The 11,615-nt window shown below is 41.1% G+C and overlaps 1 protein-coding gene across 4 annotated transcripts in view; it reads left to right on the plus strand.

The window, feature by feature from the left end:
* Positions 1 to 9,749, plus strand: part of mfsd3 (major facilitator superfamily domain containing 3) — a 125,229-nt gene extending 115,480 nt beyond the window's left edge. For 3 of the 4 annotated variants that reach the window (XM_043712157.1, XM_043712139.1, XM_043712148.1), the window contains exon 7: positions 9,372 to 9,749. In XM_043712157.1, coding sequence (XP_043568092.1) covers positions 9,372 to 9,560 — 189 coding nt within the window. In that variant the 3' untranslated portion in view covers positions 9,561 to 9,749. The remainder of the gene's footprint in view (positions 1 to 9,371) is intronic. The other variant, XR_006314842.1, reaches the window with a different exon arrangement.
* Positions 9,750 to 11,615: the final 1,866 nt, after the last annotated feature.

An 11,615-nucleotide genomic window follows, 5' to 3' on the forward strand; every position in this document is an offset into this window, starting at 1 on the left:
GTAGTGTACAAAATCCCATGCAAGGACTGCACTAAACACTATATAGGACAAACAGGAAGACAGCTAACTATCCGCATACATGAACATCAACTAGCCACGAAACGACACGACCAGCTATCCTTGGTAGCCACACATGCAGACAACAAGCAACATGAATTTGACTGGGACAACACTACTATCATAGGGCAAGCCAGACAGAGAACAGCCAGGGAATTCCTAGAGGCACGGCATTCATCCACAAACTCCATCAACAAACACATCGACCTGGACCCAATATACCAACCACTACAGCGGACGGCTGAAACTGACAACCGGAAGCGGCAGGGACAGACCACTATAAACACCGGAGGAAACATCAAAGAAGCGTTTCGCAGGAGGCTCCCAAGCACTGATGATGTCGCCTAGCCAGGGAACGAAACGTTTGCAACAAAAACTTCCAGCTCAGCGAACAGAACCACAACAATAGGAGGTGTATTTCGATATTTTTAATTTAAGCCAGGAGATTTTGAATTATTCAGTGTGGGCAAGGTCTTATCTATTGACCTTTTCCTCTTGCCCTAAGAGGATGGTGGTTGTTGGAAGTCCTTTTCTTTGGAACTTTGCCAACCTTGTGATGAAGGTGCTTCCTATGTGCAGAATTTTCTGAGTGCCTGACGGGTGGATTTATGGGGAGGTGAGGTATAGAGCGAGGAAAATTGTATTAAAAAGAGAACGGATCAGCTCCAGTATGAGCACTTGATGTTTTGCCCAGAGGCAGACACATAACAATGATAACAGCTCACTCGGCAGCAACAGCAAAGCACTCCAGCTTGTTAAGTAGCCACTTAAAAGCAATTGTTGCAGCACAGCTCTGGTTTTGGCAGCACCACACAAATTTCTACCCCAATTTAGTCGGTGCAGTGGAAAGTCAAGATTGAGTTACCGCTGAAGGATATTTCTGGCAGAAAGCTGAGTCTCAGCTGGTCCCCTTCTACTGATGGTGGCTCCAGAGCTATTCTGCTTCTCCTCTGCCCAGGCCTTAGCACTGCTACCAGTGGTAACACAACGAGGGCTGACAGCTTCCTTGCAATGGGCCCATGTTCATCAGCTCCTTACTTCAGGAGAATCCGCTTGGGGACCATGGAGGCCATCTAAGTAGCCACCTCCTATAATATTCAGCCAGAAGATGTGCTCCCTCATTGACTGGTTTCACAATCCAGAAATGATCCAGATGAGAGGTTCCCAAAGCTGATGGTATATTTCAGCCCTCTCTCTGAGCTTAGTGAGTATGAGAATGAGCATGACAGTGGAGGGAATTTCCAGTCCAGCTTTCAGTGAATACTCATATATGTTCACTGAAATCAGCTAATTCAAAATGGAGTGTGACTTGAATTCAGGACTATCTAGTCTGGCAATCTGGGTTTCATATTGGGCACTGCTCTTATGAACTGCAAGATTAAGAAATGCAAGTTCAAATTTATAGTAGTAACTAATGAAAGCATAGCAAATGTGATGCAAATGATCACTTAGCCTCTCTTTTTATAGCATTGTCAGCCCATGTACTTTAAAATAATACATCTATATTCTGTTAATCACATTTAAGTATATTATGCAGTAAATTACTTTTAAGGTCCAGTTACTACTGTTATGCAGGAAAAACATAACTCCACTGAGATAGATCAGTAATCCCAATCAAAAATCAACAAGAAGAAATTACTAGCTCGCTCTCTAGCCAAAACACTCAAGCAATCATTACTGGAAAATCATATTTAGTTTTATAGTGGACTTAATGTTGATTACATGAGGCAGTACCACTAGATGGAGATAAATATATGTAGCCTATATTTAATTTATAAATAAACAAATTGTATATATCAATCACCTTTTATGTTCATAAAGCACAGCGTCTTATTAAATAATAAATATCATTTCTTCTTGCCTACAATAACAGTGAGATTAAATTGAGATCATTTAAATTCAGGTCAAAAATAAATACATATCAAAATAACTTCAAGGTTTCTAAAAAAAAAGGTGGTACTTTACCAAGTCTTTTAGGCAACTGATGTGCCTTTTACTTAAATGTTGGTTTGACCTTAAGGTTTGATGAAATCTTGTGATGTTCTCATTGATTTTATGATTTATTTATGATCCATGCTTTTCATCATCATTTTATTGGTTGTATTTTGAAACCAGTAGCTTTGAACAGGTACAAAACTGCTGGAAAAACTCAGCAGGTCTGGCAGCATCTGTGCAGAGAAATCAGAGTTAACATTTTGGGTCCAGTGACCCTTCCTCAGAACTGATGGTAACTAGGAAAATGTTGGGTTATATGCAGAAGATAGGGTAGGGGGAGGGGGTATGTAATAAACGATAAGAATAGAGCCCAAAGAGAGAGAAGACAAAGGAGTGGATAACGATCTGGCTAGGAAAGTGAATAATTGTTATTGGAGACTGTAAGTGGCTAACCATGGATAGTGCGTAATGGCAGACTATGTGATAACAAGCTTAAAAATGTGTTGCTGGAAAAGCGCAGCAGGTCAGGCAGCATCAAAGGAACAGGAGAATCGACGTTTCGGGCATAAGCCATTCTTCAGGAATGAGGAGGGTGTGCCAAGCAGGCTAAGATAAAAGGTAGGGAGGAGCGCTGGGAATACCAACGTCCCTCCCCAAGTCCCTCCTCCCTACCTTTTATCTTAGCCTGCTGGACAAACTTTCCTCATTCCTGAAGAAGGGCTTATGCCCGAAACGTCGATTCCCCTGTTCCTTTGATGCTGCCTGACCTGCTGCGCTTTTCCGGCAACACATTTTTAAGCTCTGATTTCCAGCATCTGCAGTCCTCACTTTCTCCTATGTGATAACAAGGCCTGGTGTGTGGAGTTGGGGGCTAGGACATGGGAGAGTTCAGGCTCTAAAATTATTGAACTTGAAATTGAGTCTGGAGGGCGGCAGGGTCCCCAAGCGGAAAATAAGGTGTTGTTCTTACAGCTTGCACTGAGCTTCACTGGAAAACTGCAGCAAGCCTGATAGAGAGATGTTGGCCAGGGAACAGTGTGGTACCGTTAACGTGGCAGATGATTGGAAGCTCAGGTTCTTCACAGAACATCTATATTCTGCTCACAAAAAAGACCCTTTCAGTCTTTATTTTTATTAGCTATGACCAGGTGATCAGATTTACATGAAGCTACAATGAGAAAATGAGCTCAAAATTCTCTTTAGAGATAATGTTTCTTTGACATGACTGTTAGACATGGAGAAGAAGATGGGATGACCTCTGTGATATTTTCCCAGACAACCACATCTAGTAACTTTTAGTATTTGCCACGACTACCAATATGTGATAGTACACTGCCATTAGTCCACTTTGGTCTTTGTTTTGTCTTGGGACTATCTGTTCTTAATGATAGAGGATGCACTGCTGTAACTACTTACAGAAGAGGCACAATTCTTAGATAATTGGAAGATTCCTTTCCCTGTTATGGGAAGGATACTATTAAGCTGGAGAGGGTTCAGAAAAGATTTACCAGGATGTTGCCCAGAATGGAGGGTTTGAGTTATAAGAAAAGGCTGGATAGGCTGGGACTTTTTTCACTGGAAGGTAGGAAGTTGGGAGGTGACCTTACAGAGATTTATAAAATAATGAGGGGTATAAATGACGTGAATGATAAGTGTCTCTTCCCTGGGGTGGAGGTTTTCAAGATTACAGGGCATATTTTAAGAAAATTCATTTAAAACATACATAAGGGCCAGTTTTTTCACAGAGAATGATTCGTGTGTTGAATGAACTTGCTGAGGAATTGGTGGATGCGGGTACAGAAACAACGTTTAAAAGACATTTAGATAAATACAGAGGAACCTCGATTGTCTGAATATCAGTTATCTGAATATCAGGTTATCCGAAGCAGGTCTCGAGGGCCCAATAGAAACATTACATCAAAGACGTGTTTCCAATACAGATCACATCTTTTGTTTACAATGATTAAACAGGCACCGTCTCCAAATGACTTACCTCCTGTTTTCTCTCTCTCTCTCCCCACACTTTTCCTGGAGTTCTACAGAGTTTCAGTACCTGAAACTCCCCTTCCCCAGATGACCTGTCCAACATTGTCCTGTAAAGGGTAAAGGTGGAACCTGTCAAAACGTTGCAGTAAAAAGTTGTGTGTGTGGCTGTGACTGTGTGTGTGTGTGTGCACGCGCGCGCACGCATGCTATTTGGAGACTTACCCCACAAAGGCAGCAGCAATCTTGTTGTTGGTGCAGACTTAAAATGCTCTGAGCCCCAGAGGAAAGGCATTTAATCGATTAACCGAATAATCGATTATCTGAACAAAATAGTGACCGCCCATTTCGTTTGGATAATCGAGGTTTCTCTGTACATGAATAAGACATGTTTGGAAAGAAATGCAGGCAGGTGGGAATAGGTTAGTTTGGGAGAATGGTCAGCATGGACTAGTTGGACCAAAGGGTCTGTTTCCATGCTGTATGACTTTATAACTGAGTGTGAGTGATGTATTTTGAGAGGTCAAATGCAAGAGGAAAATATACAGTAAATGGCAAGACCCTTGACAGCATTGATGCATGGAGGGATCTTGTTATTCAGATCCATAGCTCACTGAAAGTATAAAACAAGTGGATAAGGTGGTAAAGAAGGTGTATGGCCTATTTGTCTTCATCAGTCAGGGCATCAAATATAAAGGTTAGCAGGTCATGTTGCAACTGTGTAAAACTTTCATTAGACCACATTTGGAGTATTGTGTGCAGGTATGGTCACTATACTATTGAAAGGATGTGGAGGTTTTGGAGAAGGTGCTTTACCAGGATATTGCCTGGATTGGAGTGTATTAACTATAAGGAGAGGTTAGAAAAACTTGGATTGTTTTCACTAGAGTTCGAGTGATGCCCTGATAGAGGTATATAAAATCATGAGAGGCATGGATTGAGTGGAAATGTCTTTTCCCCAAGGTGGAAATCTCAATTTCTATGGGGCATAGGCTTAAAGTGAGCGGGAAAACTTTAATGAGATGTGGAAGGAGAGTTGTTTTATACAGGGTGGTTGGTGCCTCATAGGCGATGACAGGGGAGGTGGTAGATGCTGATACAATGGAAATGTTTAAGAGGCATTTAGACAGAAACATGAACAACTGAGGAATAGAAGGATATGGACCTCGAGAAGGCAGATGGGATTAGTTTAGAATGGCATCATGGTCGGCACTGACATGGTGGGTCTTGGACTGGTTCCTGTGCTGTACTGCTCTATGATTTAAGAGGAGCTAGAGATTGAAAACAGAAAGTGAGGTGCTAGGTTGGAAATCGGTGTTTGTCTTGAAGGTGATGATGGGACGGATCTTACTTTCAATCAATCACAAAAGCTCTTTCAAAACGAGCCTAATTGCCCCTTTCTGATACTTACTTTAATTTTATGTTTGCTGATATCAACAGTTGCCTCTTTCACAATAAGTTTCTTCAGTGAAATGTATCTTCTGACTTAATATCATTTAAGTACTGCTGCTTTTGGTCAGGCAAACTTAAATGGACCACAGAGAGCTGGTACAGATACACCTTATCCCTCTAAAAGGTGGAGTAGCATACATGTCTACACTCAAAATGTACGTCTCATCAATAGAATGGGTGAAGACAATGTAATATGAACATTGACCCCCCTCAAAATCATTACCTTGTTCAAAAAGACCCTGACTTCGATTGACAGTCCACCTCATGGAAAAAAGACAATGAATTCTTCTTTGCACTCTGTCTGATAAGAGGGTTTGTCTGGACGAGTTTCCAGACATCCCTTTTAATGGCTTTTTAAGAACGGTGGTAAGGACAAGCCAGGGAACTATAGTCCACCACCAACGTCAGGCTCACTGGTCAAGTTGTTGGAGGGAATCCTGAGGGACAGAATGTACATATATTTGAAAAGGCAAGGACTGATTAGAGATAGTCAACATGGCTTTGTGCGTGGGAAATCATGTCTCACAAACTTGATTGAGTTTTTTGAAGAAGTAATAAAGAGGATTGATGAGGGCGGAGCAGTAGATGTGATCTATATGGACTTCAGTAAGTCGTTCGACAAGGTTCCCCATGGGAAACTGATTAGCAAGGTTAGATCTCACAGAATAAAGGGAGAACTAGCCATTAGGATACAGAATTGGTTTCAAGGTAGAAGACAGAGGGTGGTGGTGGAGGGTTGTTTTTCAGACTGGAGGCCTGTGACCAGTGGAGTGCCACAAGGATCAGTGCTGAGTCCTCTACTTTTTGTCATTTGGATTTGGATGCGAGCATAAGAGATACAGTTAGTACATTTGCAGATGACACCAAAATGGGAGATGTAGTGGACAGCAAAGAAGGTTACCTCAGATTACAACAGAATCTTGATCAGATGGGCCAGTGGGCTGAGAAGTGGCAGATGGAGTTTAATTCAGATAAATGCGAGGTGCTGCATTTTGGGAAAGCAAATCTTGTTGTGAAACTTGAAAGGGTTCAAAAAAGATTTACAAAGATGTTGCCAGGGTTGGAGGATTTGAGCTATAGGGAGAGGCTGAACAGGCTGGGGCTTTTTTCCCTGGAGCGTCGGAGGCTGAGAGGTGACCTTAGAGGTTTATAAAATCATGAAGGGCATGGATAGGGTAAATAGGCTGTCTTTTCCCTGGGATGGGGAAGTCCAGAACTAGAGGGCATTGGTTTATGGTGAGAGGGGAAAGATATAAAAGGGAACTAAGGAGCAACGTTTTCACGCAGAAGGTGGTACATGTATGGAATGAGCTGCCAGAGGAAGTGGTGGAGGCTGGTACAATTGGAACATTTAAAAGGCATTTGGATGGGTATATGAATAGGAAGGGTTTGGAGGGATATGGGCCGGGTGCTGACAGATGGGACTCGATTGGGTTGGGATATCTGGTCGGCATGGACGGGTTGGACCAAAGGGTCTGTTTCCATGCTGTAAATCTCTATGACTCTATGGCTTTGGACATTAATCTCACTGAGACCCCAGAAAAGGCTGTGCTTTTGATGCTTTCAGACTCAGCTGAGCAGAAAGGGGTTATTTATCTGCAATAAATTCCTTTCAACTTCCTGAGGAGATAAACTTATAGAAAAACTTACTATTACATAGTATGCAACCTAAGGATTCTGTCTGCTGCCAGAGTAGAATTATTCCCCCATTATGTGTTTCTACTGGTGAGTTATGTGCATGATAACTTCAGTCCAATTTTGTGTTAGGAATCCCATCATGTGGATCCATTTAAGGCCCACTGTACTAGAAATGGTCTATCTGCAAGATTAAATGGTATTTGGAACAGAGAGCAGACAAAATATTTCTGTGGCAGTGTCAGGATGTAGAATTATTTTAAGTGTATTTCTGGAATGTGGATATGACTGGCAAGTATTGTACTTACTGCCTATCAATCATACTTGATATGAGAGCACAGTCACACAAGTAAGAGCAATAGATTTCTTTCCCTCTGGAACATCAATGAATCAGTCAATGAAATGCATGAACAAAACATTGTTTTTAAAACAATTTGACTCCTTCATAACTATTTTTCTTATGTCATATTTTTAGTCCCACTTTTATTTTTAAAACTGATTCAAATTCTCAAATTGCAACAATTGGAGTGAAAGTCAACTCTCTGGGTTATTAGTCCAGTAAATCATTCGGTTGAAATGTTATTTTAATCTTGGAGTTCTCCCTTCTGATATTTCTTTCCTGTGTGCTTCGAATGCGTAGTAAATTGTTACTGCTCAGTGCCGCTAGAGTGGAAATGTTGAGGAGTACTGAAGATGGTACAATTCCTAATTAATGTGTAAACTATTACAATACATTGTCCAACTTGGATCTAACTTTTGTGTGTGCCTTGCAGACTTCCATGTCATTACTACCACTGGGACATGCCACAAATGATGGAATGAAGCAGGGATCCTTCTGCATGGAATATCAAAACATTTCTCACTCCTATCTGCAGGAGTTATTAAAAGCTCACAGATCAGCCATGATTTCATTGAATAGTGGAACATGTTTACGATGCTACATGCACAATTCATGTTCCTGTACAGTGTATCATAGAATCAAAGGATAAAGAAGAGGCCTTTCAGTCCATCAAATCTGTACTACTAAACATATACCAATACCTACACCAGCCCCATTTTCCAGCACAAGGTCCGTAGACTTGAACGTTATAACACTTCAAGTGCTAAGTGTGGGAAGCTCAAGTTCGAGTGTAGGAAATTCGTTTGTTGTAACTTTGAACACAGGTTTAAAAGTTGACAGCTAAGTTTTTTATTCAAAAACAGTGTTTGCTTATTACACTTTTTGCAGAATGCCTTCACTGTAAGACTTTGTTAATTGGCTCAAATAAGCAACAGAGTTGAGAGTGTGGTGCTGGAAAAGCTCACCATGTCAGGCAGCATCTGAGGAGCAGGAGAATTGAGATTTCAGGCAGAGGCCCTTCATCAGGAATGAAGCCTCATTTCTGATGAAGGGCTAATGCCCGAAAAACTGATTCTTCTGTTCCTCGGATGCTGCCTGACCTGTTGTGCTTTTCCAGCACCACACTCTTGACTCTGATCTCCAGCATCTGTAGTCCTCACTTTCTCCCACTCAAATAAGCAACAAGTCAGAATTGGAGCTCAGAAAAATACAGTAGCGCCTTGACATACGAATGACGCTGTTCACGTACAAATCGGTTTACGAACAAAATTGTACGTAAAATTTTGCTTCAACGTACGTACGAAATTCAAGGTACGAACAAAGGTATGAACGCAAAAAGCCCATTTGTGACCACGTGGTTTCATTGTTCTGCTTTGCTATGCGCTTGTTGAATGCAAAAGCTCTCGGGCTCGGCGTGATCTCATTCAGTTCGTCTTTGGCACGTGCGCTTTGAACAGCCGTCCAAGCATTCTTACGCTGTCTGAACAATGGGAAAAATTGATTCAGTTCGCGAACTGAAAAGTTCGCGAACCGGGTCCCGGAACGGATTAAGTTCGTAAGTCAAGGCGCTACTGTATTCACATTATAAGATAAATTGACCTTTAACATTATATATTTTTTAAATTGCTTATGCTTCAGGCTATTTATAGTAGGTTGATTATTCTTATAAAAGCTTAGTAGTTTTGGTGGCAGTTTTCTGGCTGTTCTCTGTCCCAAGGTTTAACTTGGAATTAATCTTCAAAGTGTTGATTTAAAAATGTCACAAAGACCATGTGATAGCAAAAATATAAGAGCTGCAATAAGTGACAAACAAATCGTTGTGCTAGATCCAAAACTTGAATATATTTTAGATATTTCTTGTAAAATATAGATTATCATTGGGTGATGCCTCTAACACTGTATGAAATGTTTTTATAGATGATGATGATAACATGCTAATATTTTCCTTATATCCTATTCTGTCTTGCAGGCCACTCATTACACATTTCTGGCAAGTTTTGAAGTCTTGGGGAAACTTACTTTCAGTGCCGTAGCTGGTTTACTTGTGGATAAGATGGGTTTTCCTTTTAGTTTTAGCATATTTGTTCTGCTATCATGTTTAGCTATTGTCCATGTATGTAAGCCACCAGATTTGCTACCTGAGCAGAAAAGACAATAAAGTGCGAGTCATCTGCAATGTGATTAAAACTACCTGCATGTTGTCTCCTTGAGTAACTTTAACTGTGGTTTTATATTTTTCAAAACTATGATAACAAAGTAAGGCTTCTAACAAGGAACTGTCAATGCTGGAAATCTGAAACAACAACCAAATTGCTGGAGAAACTGAGTGGCTCTGGCAGCATCTGGGGAGAGGAAACAGTGAATATTTTGAGTCCAGTGGAACTTCTTCAGATCATCTCAAAATGGGTCACTTCCCAGGTGCTGCCAGACCTGCAGAAGACTTCTAACCTATCTAACAGCAGTGGAAACACAATAGGAGCTCAATCTCCTCCTTGATTCCCACCCATCATTGGCTTAACTGGTCCCTTTTAGTTATAGCAATAAAGATGCTACTTATTTGGACAGGAACATTATTAAATTCAGAAAAGTAGAATCCTGTGATGTTATTAGGAACCCAACCACATTTTAAAAGCTGAGAGAATTGGAAGGATGATGAGGTGCTTAAAACTTTCCTTCAAAGTGAATGAGGTAAGCATGAATCATCTGAGACCATGAAGAAAACTGAGGGTTTTACTACCGCAAACACAGTCATAATTCATCATCATTCCTCCTGCACAAGGAAGCTAGTCTGAGGCTCATGACAGGCCTCAGGATCTCGCTGTTTTGATTGATCTAAAGTCAGCCTCTGCTACTGGCTACTGGGGTACAATCAAGGCCTGGTAGTCAAAATAGGCCAGGCTTCAACCCGATTATGTCAAGTAAATTTGTTCCCTGTGCTGTTCCACTTCCTCTTACTTAAAGTATGCCCTCCTCCAATGCCTAGTGAGTTACAGACAAAATAAAAGGCTGTATTTAAAGTGATATGCCAAAGACTGCACACAAAGGCACTTATAGCAGATATCACACAACTATGGCAAGCCAACAAGTAAACTATGTACAATTTCATTTCTCCAAACATTCCCCTTTTCATAAAGTATGAGAATTATGCAGCATGGAAGCAGACTGTTCGGTCCAGCTTTTCCAACCAGATATCCTAAACTGATCTAGGTCTATTTGCCAGTATTTGGCCCATATGCCTCGAAATATTCCCTATTCATGTACCAATCCAGATGTCTTTTAAATGTTACAATTGTTCCCGTTTCCATCTCCTCTGACAGCTTGTTCCATATATGTACCACCCCCTGCGTGAAAAGGTTGCCCTCTGGTCCCATTTAAATCTTTCCCGTCTCACCTTAAACCTATGCCCTCTAGTTTTGGACTCATGTTATCCTGGGAAAAAGACCTTGTCTATTTACCCTATCCATGCCCCTTATGATTTTATAAACCTCTGTAAGGTCACCCCTCAGCTTCCAATGCTCCAGGGAAAAAAAAAGCTCCAGCTTATTCAACTTCTCCCTATTGTTCAAACCCTCCAATCCTGGCAACATTCTTATAAATCTTTTCGGACTCTCTTCAAATTTAACATATTTCCTATTAGCAGGCAAACGAGAATTGAACACAATATTCTAAAAGTGGCCTAATGTCCTGTACAGCTGCAACATGACCTCCCTACTCCTATACCCAATACACTGACCAATGAAGGCAAGCGTACCAAATGACTTTTTCACCACCCTGTCTACCTATGACATCACTTTCAAGGAACTATGCACCTGTACCCCAGATCTCTATATTCGGTATCACACCCAAGGACCCTACCATTAATTGTATAAGCCCTGCCCTGATTTGCCTTTCCAAAATGCAACACCTCACATTTATTTAAATTAAGTTCCATCTGCCACTCCTTGGCACAATGGTCCATCTGATGATGATCCCATTGTATTCTGAAATAGCAATCTTCACTGTCCACTACACCTCCAATTTTTGTATCATGTGCAAACCTACTAACTATATTTCCTTTATTCACATCCAAATCATTTATATAAATGATAAAAGCAGTGGACACAGCACCGATCCTTGTGGCACACCATTGGTCACAGGCCGAAAAGCAACCCCATTATCGCCACCCTTTGTCTCCTCCCTTCAAACAATTTCGTATCTACTTGACTGGGTCCCC

This window comes from Chiloscyllium plagiosum, chromosome 2 (assembly GCF_004010195.1).
Source record: "Chiloscyllium plagiosum isolate BGI_BamShark_2017 chromosome 2, ASM401019v2, whole genome shotgun sequence".
NCBI classification, from domain to species: domain Eukaryota; kingdom Metazoa; phylum Chordata; class Chondrichthyes; order Orectolobiformes; family Hemiscylliidae; genus Chiloscyllium; species Chiloscyllium plagiosum.